We start from the raw sequence: 20,966 nt of genomic DNA, 5'->3' as shown, positions 1-20,966 counted from the left end.
ATCAGCAGACAGGATTACCCCCTCACTCAGCCTTGCCCATCAGAGGAAAAACAAACAAACAAAAAATCAGCACAAATCTCACCCTAAGTGGCTTACACAAACCCTTGGACCAACCTTAGCAGGGCAGAAAAAAAAGGAAGAAACAATTTAACCTTGAAGCCTGGGAAAAGGAGACCTCAAACACAGTAAGTTAAAAAAAATTAATGAAAAGTCAGAGAAATATTATACAAATGAAGGAACAAACTAGAAACACAGAAGTCCAAATAAATGAAGAGGAAATAGGCAAACGACCTGAAAAAGAATTCAGAATAATGATACTAAAAATGATAAAAAAAAAAAAACCTCATAAACAAAATGGAGAAAATGCAAAATCAATTAACAAAGACCCAGAAGAATTAAAAAATAAACATACAGAGACAAACAACACAATTACTGAAATTAAAAATACTCTGGAAGGAATCAGTAGCAGAATATCTGAAGCAGAAGAACAAATCAGTGAGCTGGAAGATCAAATAGCAGAATAAAGTAAAAAGAATGAAAAGAACTGAGGACAGTCTCAGAAACCTCTGGGACAATATCAAATACATCAACCTTTGAATTGTAGGGGTCGCAAAAGAAGAAGAGAAAAAGAAAGGGTATGAGAAAATTTTTGAAGAGATTATAGTTGAAAACTTCCCCAACATGGAAAAGGAAATAGTCAAATCAAGTCCAAGAGGCACAAAGAGTCCCATACAGGATAAACACAAGGAGAAACATGACAAGAGACGTACAATCTAATCAAACTAACAAAGACTAAATGCAAAGAAAGAATATTAAAAGCAGCAAGGGAGAAGCAACAAGTAACATACAAGGGAAACTCCATACTCTTAACAACTGATTTTTCAGCAGAAACTGTAGGCCAGAAGGGAATGGCAGGAAGTATTTAAAGTATGGAAAGGGAAAAATCTACAGCCAAGATTACTGTACCTGGCAAAGATCTCATTCAAAATTGATGCAGGAAAAAAAGCTTTTCAGACAATCAAAAGTTAAGAGAAGTCAGTACCAGCAAACCAGCTTTACAACAAATGTTAAAGGGACTTATATAGTCAAGGAATACAAGAGAAGAAAAAAAAAAGATCTATAAAATCAACCCCAAACAATTAAGAAAATGGCGATAGGAACATGTATATCAGTAATTACTTTAAATGTAAATGGACTAAATGCTCCAACCAAAAGACACAGACTGGCTGAATGGATACAAAATCAAGACCCATATAAATATATGGTGTCTACAAGGAACCTACTTCAGACCTAAGGACACATGTAGGCTGAAAGTGAGAGGATGGAAAAATATATTTCCTGCAAATGGGAAGCAAAAGAAAGCTGGAGTAGCAATCCTCATATCAGACAAAATAGACCTTAAAATAAAGAAGATTACAAGAGATAAGGAAGGACACTACATAATGATCACAGGATCAATCCAAGAGGAAGACATAATAATTGTAAATATCTATGAACCCAACATAGGAGCACCTCAATACATAAGGCAAATACTAACAGACATAAAAGGAGAAATTGACAGTAACACAATAACAGTAGGAGAACTTAACACCCCACTTACACCAATGGACAGAGCATCAAAACAGAAAATTGACAAGGAAGCACAAGTCTTAAACGATACATTAGATAAGATGGATCTCAGTGATATCTTCAGGACATTCCATCCAAATGCAGAATACACCTTCTTCTCAAGTGCACATGGAACATTCTCCAGGATTAACCACATCTTGGGGTACCTCAGTAAGTTTAGGAAGATTGAAGTTGTATCAAGCATCATCTCCAGCCACAGCACTGTGATACTAGATATCAATTACAAGAAAAAAAATTGCGAGAGACACAAACAACATGTTTCTAAATAACCAACAGGTTACTGAAGAAATCAAAAGGGAAATAAAAAAATTTATAGAAACAAATGACAATGAAAACACAACTCAAAACCTATGGGATTCTGCAAAAGCAGTTCTAAGAGGGAGGTCTATAGCAATACAATCCTACCTCAAGAAGCAAGAAAAGCAGCAAATAGACAACCTAACTTTACACCTAAAACAACTGGGAAAAGAAGAACAAAAAAGCCCCCAAAATTAGTAGAAGGAAAGAAATCATAAAGATCAGAGCAGAAACAAATGGAAAAGAAATTAAAGTATACTGAAGATTAACAAAACTAAAAGCTGGTTCTTTGAGAAGAACCAAAGAAGCAGCCTTATCCAGACTCATCAAGAAAAGAGAAGAAATCAACAAAATTAGAAATGAAAAAGGAGAGGTTATAACAGATAGTGCAGAAATACAAAGGATTTTAAGAGACTATTATGAACAACTATATGGCAATAAAATAGATAACCTGGAAGAAATGGATAGATTCTTAGGAATGGTCAGTCTTCCAGGACTGAACCAGGAAGAAATAGAAATTATGAACAACCCAATTATAAGCACTGAAATGGAAGCTGTGATCAAAAATCTCCCCAAAAACAAAAGCCCAGGACCAGATGGCTTCACAGGAGAATTCTATCAAACATGTAGAGAATAGCTAATGCTTATTCTTCTAAAACTCTTTCAAAAAATTACAGGGGAAGGAAAACTTCCAAACTCATTCTACAAGGCCACCATCGCTCTGATAACTAGACAAAGACAACACAAAAAAACCTACAGGCCAATATCACTGATGAACATAGATGCAAAAATCCTCAACAAAATTTTTGAAAACAGAATTCAGCAACACATCAAAAAGCTCATACACTATGATCAAGTTAGGTTTATTCCAGGGATGCAAAGATTCTTCAATATATGCAAATCAGTCAGTGTGATACACCATATTAACAAATTGAAGATAAAAAGCATATGATAATCTCAATAGATGCAGAAAAAGCCTTTGACGAAATTCAGCACCCAATTATAATGGAAACTTCAAAAAATGGGTATAGAAGGAACCTACCTCAACATAGTAAAGGCCATATATGATAAGCCTACAGCAAACATTATTCTTAATGGTGAAAAACTGAAAGCATTCCCCCTAAGATCAAGGGTGTCCACTTTCACCACTATTATGCAACATAGGTCTTGAAGTCCTAGCTACAGCAATCAAAGAAAAATGAAAGGAATCTAGATCAGAAAAGAAGAAGTAAAGCTCTCACTGTTTGCAGATGACATGCTGTACATAGAAAACTCTAAAGGAAGTGAAGTAGCTCAGTCGTGTCTGACTTTTTGCAAACCCATTGACTATAGCCTACCACACTTCTCCATCCATGGGATTCTCCAGGCAAGAGTATTGGAGTAGGTTGCCATTTCCTTCTCCAGAGGATCTTCTCGAGCTAGGGATCGAACCCAGGTCTCCTGTATTGTAGACAGACACTTTACCATCTGAGCCACCAGGGAAGCCAAGAGAAGAAGAAAATTCTAAAGATAGTATCAAAAAATTACTAGAGCTAATCAGTGAATTTAGCAAAGTTGCAAAATGAATACACAGAAATGACTTGCATTTCTATATACTAACAAGGAAGGAAATTTTTCAGAAGGAAAAATTAAGGAGTCAATCCCATTCGCCATTGCAACAAAAAGAATTAAATATCTAGGAATAAACTTACGTAAGCAGACAAAAGAACTGTACACAGAAAATTATAAGACACTAATGAAAGAAATCAAAGATGACATAAAAGAGATATTCCATGTTCCTGGGTAGGAAGAATAAATACTGTGAAAATGACTATACTACCAAATGCACTCTACAGATTCAATGCAATCCCTGTCAAATTACCAATGGTATTTTTCACAGAACTAGAACAAAAAATTTCACAATTCATATGGAAACATAAAATACCCCAATAGCCAAAGCAGTGTTGAGAAAGAAGAATGGAGCTGGAAGAATCAACCTTCCTGATTTCCGATTATACTACAAAGCTACAGTCATCAAGACGATATGGTACTGGCACAAAACCAGAAATATAGACCAATGGAACAAGTTAGAAAGCCCAGAAATAAACCCATGCACCTGTGGGTACCTTATTTTTGACAATAGAGGCAAGAATACAATGGGGCAAAGACAGCCTCTTTAATAAATGGTGCTGGGAAAACTGGACAGCTACATGTAAATGAATAAAATTAGAACACTTCCTAACATCATACACAAAAATAAACTCGGGAAGACAAATTCAGTAAGACATAGTGACTCTGCATCCAGAAATCTTTTAAGAAAACTTTACTTTTTATGTGTAATTTTACATTACAAAAAGATCTTGAAAAATTTTAATCAGAATTTAGTAATTATTTACATCTTCTAGTCTTTAGTTGTATCTCTTATCACTAAGTAGATCTTCAGTTCCCTTACAGGGCAAGATGGCATGTTTTATTTGCATTGTCGATAAAAGAGGAGCGACTCGAATGAGATAACTAAGTAGTCCCAATGTGTGACATAAGTCCTACATTCTTTTATGAGATTTTTTCTAGAGGAAATATCATGCAGTTGTCACATTTCAGTTGAGCCTAGTAAAACTTGAGAGAAGATGGTTAAAATAGGTGTGTCAGAGAAATTAAGTTGAGATGATGCAGGAATCTAAAATGAAGATATACTGCTTTGCTGAAGGGAAAATCAAACAGCAGTGGTTCCAAAAGATGTTTGTATTATGTGGCAATTCACTATTACCCAGTTTCAATCCTTGCCCTGGCCAACCAGTCCCTTCCTTCCTCTAAGAAACCCCGTTTTTGTTTTGTTAAGCACGTGACTTATCTTTGTTCAGTAATTTAACCATGTTAGTAGGTAAGTCAGTAAGAGTAAAGTATCTGCCCTGTTTAAAGATTCTATTAGGTACTAAGCTGTTGGGGGTGGTGATGGAGAGGAAGTTTACAGGAAAGTGGTCCTGAGCTGTTTCAGCCTAGTTACTCAGATTCCATAGACATACAGGGAAACAGTGAAGTGTGCCAAATTATATGGGCAAAAGCATGTGGGACAAATGTGTTGATAGGTTATTGAACATAGGAATAGCAAAACAAATAGCACTATTTAGGGAGGCTTCCAAATTAAACAGCTACTTCAGATTAAAATGAGTGTCTCACATACACATGTCACAGGTTGAGGTCCTTAGTTAAACATGATGAGCTAAAATGAATATCACATTGGCTGTGCAGCCTGTAGTTTCCTCCTAGGGGAGGGCGATTGACATAATCATGGATCTGTCTAAGGAAGGCTGGATGCTATTCATCTCTGCATAAAAAAAATGTATTCCAGGAAATTCCCTGGTGGTGCAGTTGTTATGACACCACTTTCCCTGTAGAGGCTGCAGGAAAACAAACAAACAAACAAAATTGGTCTGAGAAACAAACAAACAAAAAATTGTTCCAAGTGATTACTCAGAATAATATTGACTAGGATGAAAACCTTTATATTGACTTATACTGGATAAAAGTCCAAACCTTAATGCTTATCTTGGTTGATTTTAGATTTATCGAGTACATACTTAAACACACGCACACCTACACTCTGAAATTAATGCATATAAAACCATTTTGATTTTTTTTAGTTGGCAAATGGATGGATTTATGGAGAAATATATTCAGACTCATCTAAAGTTCAACCATTAATGAAGCCATATAAACTATTATCTGAAAAGGTGACTTTTTTTTAAGTTTACGTAGCTTTAATTTGGGGGTGGAAGTTTTTGCTATGTAAGTTTCTTATTAAAATGTCTTCTTTATACATACTATTTTTACCCTTTCTCAAAGGTCTCTTTTTTACATTTTTTTGTCTTCTTCTTCATAATCCCATTTTCTGTCAGTATTTAACTGGTTATTCTCCTTTCTATGTAATATTTTTCTGTATTTTAAAAAATTTTATGCCTCTCCTATAGTTTTAAGAACTTTAGAAAATATTCTTATCAATCTAAAGAGTCTTTTGTTAAGTTATAATGAAGTAATATATTTTAATATTTTTATTATTTATGTTTTCATGTACTTTACTTCTTTTGGGGGAAAAGCAGTATCTTGACAAATGAACTGTAAAGGATTTTCTGGCTCTCTGCTTATAGAATAAGTTACTTCTCTGTTTATTCAGATTGTAGAAAAGCCATCAAGCACATGTCATATAATCTGGAACTTTTTCCTAATAGTGTTCCTGCTTTCTAGGGAAACTAAAGAAAATTAACCTCATGCTATAGTAAGCCAGGATCCCTCTTAGCAGCATTAGTCAAACTAGATTTCAACTCACACTCTGCTCTTCAGAATTTTTACTTTCCTTTTTAATTTTTAAATAAACAGTGCTAATCAAAAATGTTTAGGTGAAGGTAGAGTATTTCAGAACAAAGCATTCAATATTTTAAACTTTTATTTAGGTTCATAATATGCTATCCTTTTTTTTTTTTTTTTCCTAGGAAAAAGAAATTTATCGCTGGCCAATCAAAGAATCTTTAAAAACTATGCTGGCTTGGGGATGGAGAATTGAAAGGACCCGAGAGGGAGACAGCATGGCCCTTTATAACCGTACTCGTCGTATTTCTCAGACAAGTCAGGTAAATATCACATGTTTGTGTCACTTTAAAATAATTTGAGTATTTCATTTAATTATTGTGTTTTCCATAACAACTAATTTGAAAATTATGAAGACTAATATAAAGTTCAGAAAGTCTACTTATTCTTTAAGCTTAGACCTTGGAGTTTATCTGTCGGGTTGGACTTCTCCTGATGGTATATAAAGGAGTACCTGATGATAAAGTCTTGAAGGGGTATTAATAAATATGTTCCTTACCTACAATTAGGTTGTCTATAGAGGTTTTGTCTCCTTGCCAATAAGAACTGCAAGTTGGTTCTTAGGGGCTAGTGGAGTGGTCAGACAGTAGTGATCTGGATATAAAACTTCCATGGACATACTTGCAAAGGGAAGATACACAACTGGACAGGCAGAGCAGGCATGAAAGAGCACACTGTTAGTGGGCCAAGTCAAGGAAGTCAGTCAACTGAGCAGAGCGTGGCTGTGGGGCTTCTGTGCTCAGGAGGGCACAGTAAGGACAGCCTTGACCTTGAGAACCTTTGTTGTTGTTCAGTTGCTAGGCTGTGCCCAACTCTTTGCAATCCCATGGACTGCACCATACCAGGCTTCCTTGTCCTTCACTATATTCCAGAGTTTGCTCAAAGTCATGTCCGTTGAGTCAGTGATGCCATCCAACCATCTTATCCTGTGTCTCCCACTTCTCCTCCTGCCCTCAATCTTTCGCAGCCTCAGGGTCTTTCCCAGTGAGTCAGCTCTTTGCCTCAGGTGGCCAGAGTATTGGAGCTTCAGCTTCAGCATCAGTCCTTCCAGTGAATCTTCTGGGTTGATTTCCTTGCTATCCAGGGGACTTTCAAGAGTCTTCTCCAGCACCACAGTTTGAGAGAATCAATTCTTCGGCGCTCAACCTTCTTTATGGTCCAGCTCTCACATCCATACATGACTACCGGAAAAACCATAGCTTTGAGTACATGGACCTTTGTTGGCAAAGTACCAAACACTTTGCCTTCTTGCATTTCTTTTTCTTTGGAATGGTTTTGGTCACTGCCTCCTGTAGTGTCATGAACCTCCATCCATAGTTCTTCAGGCACTCTGTCTACCAGATCTAATCCTTTGAATCTGTTTGTCACTTCTACTGTATAATCATAAGGGATTTGATTTAGGTGATACCTGAATGGCCTGAGTGATTTTCCCTACTTTCTTTAATTAAAGTCTGAATTTTTTAATAAGGTCTCATGAGATGAGCCACAGTCAGCTCCAGGTCTTGTTTTTGTTGACTATATAGAGCTTCTCCATCTTCTGCAAAGAATTTAATCAATCTTATTTTGGTATTGACCATCTGGTGATGTCCATGTGTAGAGTTGTCTGTTGTTGGAAGAGAACCTAACCTTAACCAGATACCAGCTGGCTCTTTGATTTCTCCTAGGAGCTAAACCTGACCTTGTCCCTTTCAAACTGCTTGGGTCACTATATTTGGTTTAGCCAAAATATTGTGTTTTTTGTTGCCATTTATATTGATAACATTTTTGAAAAAAGAAAATGAAGACACTCAAAGCGTGTGTTTCGCATGCTTCACATTTGCAATATACTGTTAAATAGATTTAAGTTCTGATTTGGGCCTACTCTGCTCAGACACTCAGTCATGTTCGACTGTTTGTGGCCCCGTGGAATGTAGCCCAACAGACTCGTCTGCCAGTGCAGTTTTCCAGGCAAGAACACTGGAGTGGGGTGCCATTTCCAGCTCTAGGGGATCTTCCTGACCCAGGGATCGAACCTGGGTCTCTTGTGTCTCCTGCATTGGCAGGCAGATTCTTCACAACTAGCACCATCTGGTAGCCCAGGTGCATATTTTACATCAAATTCTCTTAAGCATCATGAACATAGAAGTTTGTAAAAGCATACTCTTCCTGTTATCATGATTACACGTATTTCTAACTAAATTCCATTTTAATCTGTTTAGGCAAATATTGAGCACAAACTGAGTCCTGGGCCATAGGAATATAAAGATAATAAGATCTGATTCTGTTCCAAAAGACTCACAGTTTGGTGTTAGAGACAATCAGGTTAAACCTATTCCAATGATAACATTTAGGCTAGTGATACATACAAGGTACTCAGAGTGCAGAGAATGGAATTATCTGGGTTTTTCTTTTTTCCCCTCTAAATTGTATAGGAAATAAGGAAGTTATTACATAATGGAAGTGACATGAAGCTTTACCAGGAAACATAGATTCTCCCCCACGCCTTGATAGCAAAAATTATGGGCTCCAAAAATTGGAGAAGGCAATGGCAACCCGCTCCAGTACTCTTGCCTGGAAAATCCCATGGTCGGAGGAGCCTGGTAGGCTGCAGTCCATGGGGTCGCTAAGAGTCAGGCACGACTTGAGCGACTTCACTTTCACTTTTCACTTTCATGCATTGAAGAAGGAAATGGCAACCCACTCCAGTATTCTTGCCTGGAGAATCCCAGGGACGGGGGAGCCTGGTGGGCTGCCGTCTATGGGGTTGCACAGAGTCGGACACGACTGAAGCGACTTAGCAGCAGCAGTAGCAGCAATTTAAAACTGCATGTGTTGAATGAGAGCATGCCCTTTGAAATAATAATGGTCCCACTTCTGTGAGCCAGTACTAAAGAGTAGAAAAGGCAGATAAGAAAAAAGATCTCCTCTTAGCCAGAAAAAACTGGGCCTATATAGCATGCTGGAGCACAGCCCAGAGAAGGTAGGGGAGGGGCTGCAGCAGAATGAGGGGTACTCCGTTCCCTTGTTGCTGCCTTTGCCAGATGCTTTCTCACCACTGCTGTCAGAGTGGGTAGGGCCGACTGCTAAGTAGCCTCTCCCTGTCCTGTCTCTAGAATATTTCTCGAATACCAGCAAAGGAAGAGGAGCAAAGGGTCATTCTATGGTTTTAGCCATGCTCACCTGAAGATTAAAGTAACTGATGGGTTGCATACTTTTGCAAACACCCCTGAAAAAGAAAAAAAAAAAAGGTAACTGACGATGAAACATAACAAGCTCCAAAATGGTTCTGGATCATGTTAGATATAAAATCTTACCCCAGATTTAAGAAACTGATTCTAAAACATTGAAAGTCATTACAGACTCTGTAAATTATAAGGTGTAAACTATAACCAATCCCTTGTCAGAAAAGGATTACCTTTTTCTTTAACCCCAGGAAAATTCATTGTTTTGCGGAATTAAACTTTTCTCGAGAGTGCTAAAAAATGTTGTGTTTATTTCCTTTTTTCCTTACTTCCCCTTTAGCTCGTAATGTAGTTTTCAGTGCCCATTAAGCCCTCAATAAATATGACTTTATATGATACTCATATAACCATCACTCAAGTCTTACTGATTTTCAATGACATGTGTGATATATGACATGTATTATTAAACCCCCTGTGCAGTTCAAAAATATTAGGAGGTGCCTATGCTAGATGTATGGATTAAGAGGGACAGCCCTAGGGACATCCCAATCCTGGGACCTCCACTCTGTAGAAATAAACTGCTGGGCACATTACTTAATCTATTTACCTCAGTAGATGGTAACGCATGATTACCATTATTATTTATATATTTTTAATGCCAAGAAGCATTTTTTTCAAAGGTAAATAAAAGAGCTTGTTTGTGTTTGTGGTACTTTGACTTTTAGTAAAGAAAGAATATTTCTATCAGTGTCAGAAACAGAAAGCAGCAAATGCTGCAAATATATTTATAATCCTTGTCATTATTTTCACCCTAACATTATTGAAACATAATCAATATAATTTGAAATGTTAAAATGGATTATCATTTCTTAATTACTAACCTCACAGTATTATCATCTTTTTCAGTTATCATCTTGCCAAACTTCTTAATGTCGTTCTTCTCTCCAGTATTGATTTCCTATGTGATTATAAAGATATTTTCTATTATGTAATAGGTATACTCTTGAATAAATTAAGGAACACTTTTGATGGCATCACTTTATATTAAGGACTATATACTTGGATGAATTGAGACCACTTGTTGACATGACTCTGAGCCGGTACTCTTCATTTCCTTCCGCTGGGATTCAGCACTCTCTCTGCAAGGCAGAAGTGGCCTGTATTTAACTCAGCAAGATCTGAGTTTGAAATCCTGGCCTCGCCGTGGAGTAGATAGCTTTTTTATGAGCTTGGGCACACTGCTTAACCTTTCTATGCTGCAGTTTTCTCCTTTTAAAAATAAAACAGCAAAGAGCATCTAATTTACAAGATTATTGTGAGGATTGCATCATAATGCTTACAAATCACTTAAGAGTGTGGTGAGCATATATTCCAGTCAACCAACATTAGACCTTATTATGATCATTGTAAGCATGAATTCAGGAAATTTACTACTCAATTACAGTTTTATAATTTGCATATTAAGATAATTTGCATATTAAGATAATATATGGGCATAGACAAAGCCAATAACTTGATAGAATATAGAATAGAGTATATACCTAAATGGAGAATCTATCAATAAAATATGACACAAATCAACTTATCTATTAAACAGAAACAGCTGTGCAAACATAGAGAATAGATTTGTGGTTGCCAAGGGGAAGGAGTGAGAAAGGGAAGAACTGTGAGTTTGCACTAACATGCAAACTATTATACATAGACAGGATGGATAAACAGCACAGTTCTACTGTACAGCACGGGCAACTATCCTCAGTATCCTGGGATGAGCTATAATGGAAAAGAATGTGAACAAAGAATATATATAAATGTGTGTGTGTGTGTGTAACTGAATCACTGCTGTACAGCAAAAATTAGTGCAACATTGTAAATCAACTATAATAAAATAAAAAGGAATGAGTGTAAAAATGCTGACAGAATTAGAAATGGGGAGATCTGGTTCGAGGTGCTAAACTGGTGAATTTTGACTTAATAGTCACGTCAGCAAAGAAAGAGGACATTTCTGGCAATTTAAGGTGTATTCCACAGGTTCTTAATCATTACTTTTTTACCCCCAATTTTATTGTCTTGTATCTAGTTTTTATCACGCATGTAGAATATACATTATTTAAACAAATTTTTAAAATAAGCATCTAACCTAAGAAGGAGAAGAGGATGGGTGAAATTTGTTACCTCAGTTCAGTTCAGTCACTCAGTCGTATCTGACTCTTTGTGACCCCATGGATAGCAGCACGCCAGTCCTCCCTGTCCATCACCAACTCCTGGAGTTTACTCAAACTCGTGTCCATTGAGTCAGTGATGCCATCCAACCATCTCATCCTCTGTCATCCCCTTCTGCTTTCAATCTTTCCCAGCATCAGGGTCTTTTCAAGTGAGTCAATTCTTCGCATCAGGTGGCCAAAGTACTGGAGTTTCAGCTTCAGCACCCATCAGTCCTTCCAATGAATATTCAGGACTGATCTCCTTTAGGATGGACTGGTTGGATCTCATTGCAGTCCAAGGGACTCTCAAGAGTCTTCTCCAACACCACAGTTCAAAAGCATCAATTCTTCAGTGCTCAGCTTTCTTTAGAGTCCAGCTCTCACATCCATACATACTATTGGAAAAACCATAGCTTTGACTAGACAGACCTTTGTTGGCAAAGTCATGTCTCTGCTGTTTAATATGCTATCTAGGTTGGTCATCACTTTGCTTCCAAGGAGCAAGTATCTTTTAATTTCATGGCTGCAGTCACCATCTGTAGTGAGTTTGGAGCCCCTAAAAATAAAGTCTGTCACTGTTTCCATTGTTTACCCATCTATTTGCCATGAAATGATGGGACTGGATGCCGTGATCTTAGTTTTCTGAATGTTGAGTTTTAAGCAAACGTTTTCACTCTCCTCTTTCACTTTCATGAAGAGGCTCTTTAGTTCTTCACTTTCTGCCGTAAGTGTGGTGTCATCTGCATATCTGAGGTTATTGATATTTCTCCCGGCAGTCTTGATTCCAGCTCGTGCTTTGTTACCTATCTTGAACTAAAATATAGGCTAAGATAGAGTAATGCTTCATTCATTCAGTAGATATTTCCTGAACACCTTCTATGTTCCATGCACTGTCCTAAGCTTTTCAGATAGTTCCCTGAACAAAATAGACAAACACCTCTGCTCTCATGGAGTTTCCTGCTTATGGGGAAAGTAAGCAATAGATTTAAGTAAATTACATGTTATATCACAATATGATCAATATTATGGAAAGAGAAACCAGCATGGAAAGGCAGATTGTGAGTGTAGAGGAGGGAGTTGAGTAATCTGTGGGGATGAGTTACAATTTTATATGGTGTTATCAGAATAGATCTCGTGGAGAAGACAAACTGAATAGAGTTGGGAGAGTTAGACATATCGGGGGAAGAATGTGACGAGTTATGTGCATGCTCTGAGGTGTGAGATTAGCCTGACGTTTGTGAGAAACAACAAGGAATGCAGTAAAGTTGGAGCTAGGGACTAACAACAAGATGGGAGGAGAGGTCTCAGGAGCCAAATCAGGCAGGACATTGGGGGCCGTTTTAAGGTATTTGAGAAGTGCTTTGGAATCAGATATAATTAATTTAAAACCTTGATTCTGCTGTTTACTATTCACATGATGGTCATTAAAATTATTTAATTATTTTGAATCACTTTCTCATTTTAAAATGGCAAATAGCAATATCTCCTTTTCAAAGTTGTTCTAAAACTTGAATGAGATAATCTACATGCTTTACATATAGCCATTCACATGGTGATTGTTGTTTGTTGTTATTATTATTGCTAAGAAGACTAGAGTTAATTAAATTCTGAATGGGTACATATTCCAGGTAACTTGAGATTATAGAAGAAATTGGCCAGTCTTCTAATTTCTGCATATATAAAGAGGAGGAACAGATGATGAAAACTTTTAAAAGAATCTCTCTCTGAATAAAGAGATGTCTACTTGCATTCTTTAAATCAGTCTCAATAATTCAATGTAAAACCAAGAGGATATACATTTCAGTTATATAAGCAACATGGTCTAAGAGGATATTAAATACTGAGAATTTTATTTTAGGAACAAATAACGTTATCAACATCAGCTATATTTTATTCATTTATTCAACAAAAGTTTCAGAGAGTCTGATACTTTTTTATTAGTTGTAAGACATATGATTGCTATATCTCAGTATCTGTGAGATTGGCAATCATTTTATAATCCTAATTTGATGGAAGATGGCCTGTGCCAGACTCTGGGAATACTAAGACAAATACGACTTAGTCCAGGCCTGCAGATTTTTACTGTGCTGTGGAAAGGCTTATAACTCAGGGAATAACACAATAAATATTTTGGAAGTATATTTCTGACAACAGAGTAGAGAAGGAATCAGAGAAAGGGGAGATAGAAGGCTGAAAGGAACTCCTTAGAAGAGTTTGTATAGTGAAGTGAAGTCGCTCAGTCGTGTCCGACTCTTTGCGACCCCATCGGCTGTAGCCTATCAGGCTCCTCCATCCATGGGATTTTCCAGGCAATAGTCCTGGAGTGGATTGCCATTTCCTTCTCCAGGGGATCTTCCCAACCCAGGGATCGAACCCTGGTCTCCCGCATTGTAGACAGACGCTTTACTGTCTGAGCCACCAGGGAAATCCGGAAGAAGTTGTATACATCCCACAAAACAAAACAAAAACATTAAATATCTAAGTTAGAGCAAAGACAGTGGATATGGAGGGAAGCGGTTGTATAGCAGAGATGTTTTTGTGGTAGAAGAGAGAGAATTTTGTGACTGATCCATAATAGCAGTAGAGGAGGAATAATCAGAGGTGGTTGGCATGGGCCTGGGCCGGGCTACCAGGTTGGGTATGGTATTTCGAAATGAGGTTAGTACTGGGCGGGGTGGTAGCTACTACTACTACTAAGTCGCTTCAGTCGTGTCCGACTCTGTGCGACCCCATAGACGGCAGCCCACCAGGCTCCCCTGTCCCTGGGATTCTCCAGCAAGGAGCAGGTAATGCTTTTGATTTTAGATTTTGTGTTAGGCACAATTTACCATCCTCTTTGGAATGGTTGCTTTCCTGGGGTTTTGCTATTTGGCCTATAAAGACATTTATAAATACTGACCGCTGATTAGCTAGGATTTGTGTGAGGAGAAGTAAATTTCACTACAGCTGATAAGAATTTGTAAGAAACTCAAGAAATCAATTATCCTTTGACTTGGGTAATATTTCAGAATCGTGCACATCCTGAGCATTAACTCTCTCGATTGGCAGACCCTAAGATATTGGGATATATTATTCAACCAGAAATAATTCTCAGACACCCAAATATAATTTAATCTGCTAGATAACATTTGCAAAATCAGCTTGTTTAGCTACTAGCCCGTTTTATCTGAGGAGATGGTACATTTGAGAATTTACTTGCCTTATATTTTCCAAGTAACTCTTAAATCTCTCTCCACTGGGTTTTCTCATGAGATGTTATTTTTTTTTTAATTATCTAGGTTTCTGTAGATGCCGCCCATGGGTACAGCCCACGAGCCATTGACATGAGCAATGTTACACTGTCCAGAGATCTGCACGTAAGTACTTTTAAAAATACTCTGCAAATTTCATTTTTAAAAAGTATGTATGCTTTTCCTGCATGTATTTTACAGCATGAATTATTGAATGTACTGGTCATAGAGAAGGTCCGTGAAATTTATTGATTATGTACCCTAAGCTTTTAATGCTATGAAAGTTGATAGAACTTTTTCAGGTTGTTTCCTCCAAATAATATATTTTCTTTAAAGATCATATCTATTTTTTAAAACTCTAATATAATTATATAAAGGAAGAAGAAACTAAATCAGTAATTTATAATGCTTTACTCAAAGATCACTTCAATTACTCATGAAAAAATATGTGTTGTAAGTCAGGAGTCTCCATCCTATGGGATCTGATGCCTGATGATCAGAGGTGGAGCTGATATAATAATAGTAGAAATAAAGTACACAGTAAATGTATTGAGCTTAAATCATCCTGAACCCCCTGAGTCTATGGAAAAATTTCTTCCATGAAACCAGTCCCTGGTGCCAAAAAGGTTGGAGATTGCCGTTCAGTTTGGTTCAGTCTCTCAGTCATGTCCAACTCTTAGCGACCCCATGAACTGCAGCACGCCCGGCCTCCCTGTCCATCACCAACTCCCGGAGTCCACCCAAACCCATGTCCATTGAATCAGTGATGCCGTCCTCATCCTCTGTCATCCCCTTCTCCTCCTGCCCTCAATCTTTCCCAGCATCAGGGTCTTTTCCAATGAGTTAGCTTTTCACATCAGGTGGCCAAAGTATTGGTATTTCAGCTTCAACATCAGTCCTTCCAATGAACACCTAGGGCTGATCTCCTTTAGGATGGACTGGTTGGATCTCCTTGCAGTCCAAGGGACTCTCAAGAGTCTTCTCCATAAGTTGTTTTATTTAACCAAACTGACAACATTTTGCTTGCTCCTGCCGTAGTTCTCTTTTGTCAATAAGGAGCCTACTGTGAAATGCCTGATTTGAGTGAAAAGATAAAATTTGTTACCATGGGACATAAGTTGACAGGTCAATATAATGATCACACAATGATATTGGCATTGTTAGTATCATTCCAAGAGAAGTAAGTATACAAAGATAAAAATCTAAGATTATTAAATCTTGGGCTTCCCTTTTGTCATTTTCTGGTATGAATGTGTTAAAATGACATAGTAAACTTGTCTTAAGTGAAAGGAATCTTAGAGGTAATCTTGCCAAAGTTCAAAGGCCACAGAAAAAGTTAATGAGCCTCCAAGGTCTCTCACCTAGTTTGGGACAGACATTTATTCAGTCTGTTCATTGGATGTTCCCTGCCTGTGTTCACTGTTTATTCAGTAAGGTTTAATCATCTTGTAAAGCTTTAGAAATTGAAATAAGAACTTGTAAACAGACATATTTTTAAAGTCCATAGCTAGTTTGAGGTTTCATTATTAAATTAATAAAACACGTGTCTTTAAACATTTCAAAGAACAATAACCTTTCCCTTCGAATCATCTCTGGCTGTTTACTACTTTATAATTTCACAGATCATTAGAAACCTTTGAAATTTCAGATTATAAATAAGAAATTATAAATAATTTTCTTTTAGATGTATTTTAGCACTAACACACTATAATTTATTAATTTAAAGCATGTTTGATATTACATATTGGAAACCAAAATTATCTTTTTCTAGTATCCTTTTAAAGTATAACTTAGTTGCAAAATATTTTGTTTGTTTAAGGCCATGGCAGAAATGATGGCTGAAAACTACCATAATATATGGGCAAAGAAAAAGAAACTGGAACTGGAGGCCAAAGGTAATATGTTTTTAAATCTTTATTAAAAAATGACCAGAGGTTGAGTCCATGAATGTACAATAAGTATAAAGTAGTCTTTTTGGCACAAGAGCTCATTATATCTTTAGTTTATTAGAATGGTTCAAATACAGTTATAATAGTTTCAAGGTGGAAATGCTATTTCCTGATTTCCTTATTGCTAGTATATAGTTCCTCATGTCCCAGAATTTTGATGGCCCATCAAATGGTCTCTCTTGCTCATTTTAGCCTATAGATATCTTTATTTCTCATCCTTTTAATTAATTAGACCTCCTTGAATGACTTCCACCCCTAGCCTAAATGTTTCTTATTTCATTGTATCTCCTGTCCTCAGCCTCGTTGTTTACTTCATTCCAGTTGTATACTGTCTCTTACATGCTTTCGCTTGCCCTTTCCTGCTGTTTTTGTTGAATACTAAAATGACCTAATATTCCCTTAGTCATTTCTAAAATCTTTTCTTAATTTATTGAGAAAATTATATTTCTGAAAATAAGTATGTAATATTTGCATAAATATTTTGTTCAGTTACATGCATCTTGTACTGATCATCTCTTTCATTGTTATTTATTCAGCATTAGATTATACACATATTGTTTATGTTTGTGTGTGTTCTCTTACTGTCATCTATGTGGGTTTCTTTCCCCAGTGAAAATATAATTCAAGCTCAGGGCTGTAACTTTTATGATTTTTGTCATCCTTATTGTATAGCTCTGGATACCAGGGAGCTCTATTTCTTACTTATTGGTATAGGTAAAAGTATGGAGGAAGATCATTTTGAAGAGTGAGAATATTTCATAATGAAAGGAATAGGTTTCCTTGGAGGATAGTACCAGGTACTAAGCACTGGGAAACAGAATCACACAAATTAGAATTGGTCATAGGAATAAACAGAGAGAATTTCATATACCAAAATTGCCTCTTCCAGAATTTGGCTTAGGACTAGGCCTATTTTTCTAGAAACATCCTATAAGTGTTTGTAAAATGAATGATCAGCTCTTTGGTTGAATGATAGATGTATGAATAGATAGAAGGATGGATGGAGAGCAGAGTCACAGAGTCACAGTATTTTAACTTAGTAAGTTCTTGTAGGGGCATTGTCCACATAACTAATTTGTTCCATGAGCAAATTACATGACACATTTAGTTATTCTTTTCTAAGTATGTTTCAATCACTATGGTTTGATTATGATTAAAAGTAACTAATCAGACCATATGTAAAATAGATAGCTGGGCTTCCCTTGTGGCTCAGCTGGTAAAGAATCTGCCCTCAGATTCTTTGTGGAAGACCTGGGTTCAATCCCTGCATTGGGAAGATTCCCTGGAGAAGGGAAAGGCTGCCCACTCCAGTATTCTGTCCTGGAGAATTCCATGGACAGAATAGTCCATGAGGTCACAGAGAGTTGGACACAACTGAGCAACTTTCCCTTCACTTCACTTCAAAATAGATAGCTAGGGAGAAGCTGCTGTATACTGCTGGGAGCTCAGTTTGGTGTTCTGTGATTGTCTAGAGTGGTGGGATGGGAGGCTAAGAGGCAGGTCCAAGAGGGAGGGTATATGTATGTGTGTATATATAGACACACATACACACACACACACACACACACACACACACACACACACATAGATGATTCACTTCATTATACAGCAGAAATGAACATAACATTGTAAATCAACTATACACCAATTTAAAAAAAAGTAATAAGCAGCTATCTTAGTACTCCCTTCTAAGTAAGTGCACTACAAAGTCATCATTAGCCTTTCATTTGTGAGCCAGCCATTAAGTGCCCTACCATCAGTGTTTTCTTTGAAGGACATCACTTGTAAATGAGGCATCCGTACCTCTGCATCCAGCTTGTCTTGATTCAAATTCATTGTGTGCAAAGACGAACATAGTCTAAAGGCTAAAAGATGAGGTGGCAAAATTAGTATTCTTACTCCTTTCAAAGGAGACAAGTGAGTTGTTTAGCACTAAAACAGCAGACTAGAAGGACAGGTGTTGAAATGCAGAGCCCTGGATCTTGACTTTTAAGTACTGAGGCTGATAGAAGGGAGAAATGAGTCTTGGGACCAGAGAGGCTTGAGACTGTGGACAGTTTTAGGACAGAAACTCCAGGTGTCTTTTCTCCACTTTGTCTCTCTCCTGGAGAAAGCCGACTCATGTCTTGACAACTCTGCTTCTGTTTTCAGGAAGATCTGGGTGGAAGTGTACGAGGGGCCTGTCACCTACTGCATGTAGCTCTTGGTGGGGGGGTGGGGGGTGGGGGTGGGGATGGGGGGGGGGGGGGGGTGGGGGTGTGTGTGTGTGCGCGTATGCTTGAGAGAGAGATAATGAGGAAGCAACTTGAAATACCCCTTTAGTCTTTCAGACACCGGGGCAATTAGGAAAATCAGTGTTGAAGCCGCCCACTTTTCTTTCGGCCCCATCCAGGGCCCTTTTCATCATCCCTACATCTATGTAAAGAAGACGGATCCATTTTAGAGAAATCTGGAGAAAGTTTCCTCTTCTGCTCTCCCAGGTTGTCTGTTCCTTAGTGTTTTCCCAACCTCCTAGAAGAATCTAGCAGAGTTTGGGGGAAATCAGGCAGTTTAAGGAGTATATCATGAACAGAATAAAGGAATGAAAGTCCAAGAAATTTTATCTATGCTCCCCAATTAGTGAAAAATGGAAACAGCTGGCATTCCTTTTTATTCTTTGTTTCCTACTAACACGTATTTTGGGCTCTGATGATCTGTCATGAAGCCAAGAAAAGCAGAGATATCAAGCAGTTTTGACCGTTTAGCATGAATGAATGCACTCGGCCGGTGCTGTATGTTTGAGGCAGAGTCCTAGAAATTACTAAACATCTATTCACCTCTCAAGTGTAGCTAGTTTCTTTACTTCCCTTCCATACAGTATCTTTTATAAATGGGCCAGATCAAGGTAGTCCACTCCCTTTAGCTGAGTGGCACAGCAAAGGACATAATTTCAAGTCTGCTGGCTGACTTTAAAGTATCTGCCCTAAGGCCAAAGGTTCTTTGTGTCCTTGGTGGTGGTTTAGTTGCTAAGTTGTGTCAGACTCTTGTGACCCCATGGACTGTAGCCCACCAGGCTCCTCTTTCCATGGGATTCTCCAGGCAAGAATACTGGAGTGGGTTGCCATTTCCCTCTCCAGGGGATCTTCCTGACCCAGGGATTGAACCCCAGACACCCGCGCAGGCAGATTCTTTACCAGTTGAGCTGCAAGGGAATCCCTTTGTGTCCTTAGGATTTTTGAAGTTTAAGCTTTTTTCTCTTTCTCCCTGTCTCTGTCTCTCTCTTTCTCTTTGTCCCTTCCCCCTACCTTTCCCAAAATGATCTGTTACTGTCTGATCCCTAAATCATTGGGGATTACAAATTGTCAGTTTCCTTAGGAATAAAGAACTGGATTAAAAAATAGGTCATAACTGCAGGATGATTAAATTAAATATTTGCTTTATAATTTTTTTCATAAAATATGCTAAAAGTCAGATTTGTTCTCAGCGGGCTTAGTAATTTATTCCATATCCTTCTTGCTGGTCCCAAAATGTTTATTAGTATTATCATATGAAAGTTGTAGTCTATTGACAGTTATAATTGTATCAGACTGTAAAATAACTGACAGCGTCCTAATATGCTTCATATCAGTGTAGTAGCGCCTGACTGCCCCTTGCATTTGCGATCACATAGTGTCACCTAATGGTCAGAAGGTTCATTGTGTGATTACATTTCTGTAGATGGCACTCTCAGTCCAAGCAAGCTCTAGGAGAGCATGGCATATTTTCCTTTGTCCTTTTGTTTGCTTATTTCTTTTTTTGAGGGCCAATTCAACATTTATGATTGTTCTGGAACTCCTGACTTAACCCCATTGGACTCTTCATAGGCTTTATGTTTCATTGTAATTAAAAAAAAAAGTCATTTCAGTTATTTTTATTCTGGAGTCTCCTTAGCAGTTATATTTCAAGGAATTTCAGCATCCCACATAAAATATATTCCTTTATGTGTTTGGTAAACTTTTAATCTGGGACATACCAAGCTATTCTTTTTGCTGCTACTTTAATAGTGCTCCTTGTACCAGATCTTTCCTTCTGGATATGATCTTTTGAGATTTTTATAATTTTTGCAACCACTTTTACAAAATTTATAATTTTATAAATGGTTTTCTCTTGGTCAGGTTTTTTAAAATTTAAATGCTTCCC

General features: G+C 37.5%; 1 protein-coding gene across 1 annotated transcript in view; it reads left to right on the top strand.

The window, feature by feature from the left end:
• LOC120865404 (ryanodine receptor 2-like) overlaps window positions 1-20,966 on the top strand; it is an 803,227-nt gene that overhangs the window by 595,993 nt on the left and 186,268 nt on the right. Inside the window, exons 55-58 of the mRNA XM_040242681.1 lie at window positions 5,547-5,636; window positions 6,393-6,530; window positions 14,908-14,985; window positions 16,679-16,754. Of these exons, the coding sequence (XP_040098615.1) occupies window positions 5,547-5,636; window positions 6,393-6,530; window positions 14,908-14,985; window positions 16,679-16,754 (382 nt within the window). The remainder of the gene's footprint in view (window positions 1-5,546; window positions 5,637-6,392; window positions 6,531-14,907; window positions 14,986-16,678; window positions 16,755-20,966) is intronic.

The sequence above is a fragment of the Oryx dammah genome, unplaced genomic scaffold (assembly GCF_014754425.2).
Source record: "Oryx dammah isolate SB20612 unplaced genomic scaffold, SCBI_Odam_1.1 HiC_scaffold_6, whole genome shotgun sequence".
Taxonomy (NCBI): domain Eukaryota; kingdom Metazoa; phylum Chordata; class Mammalia; order Artiodactyla; family Bovidae; genus Oryx; species Oryx dammah.
This window is presented reverse-complemented; position numbering and strand designations above follow the sequence as displayed.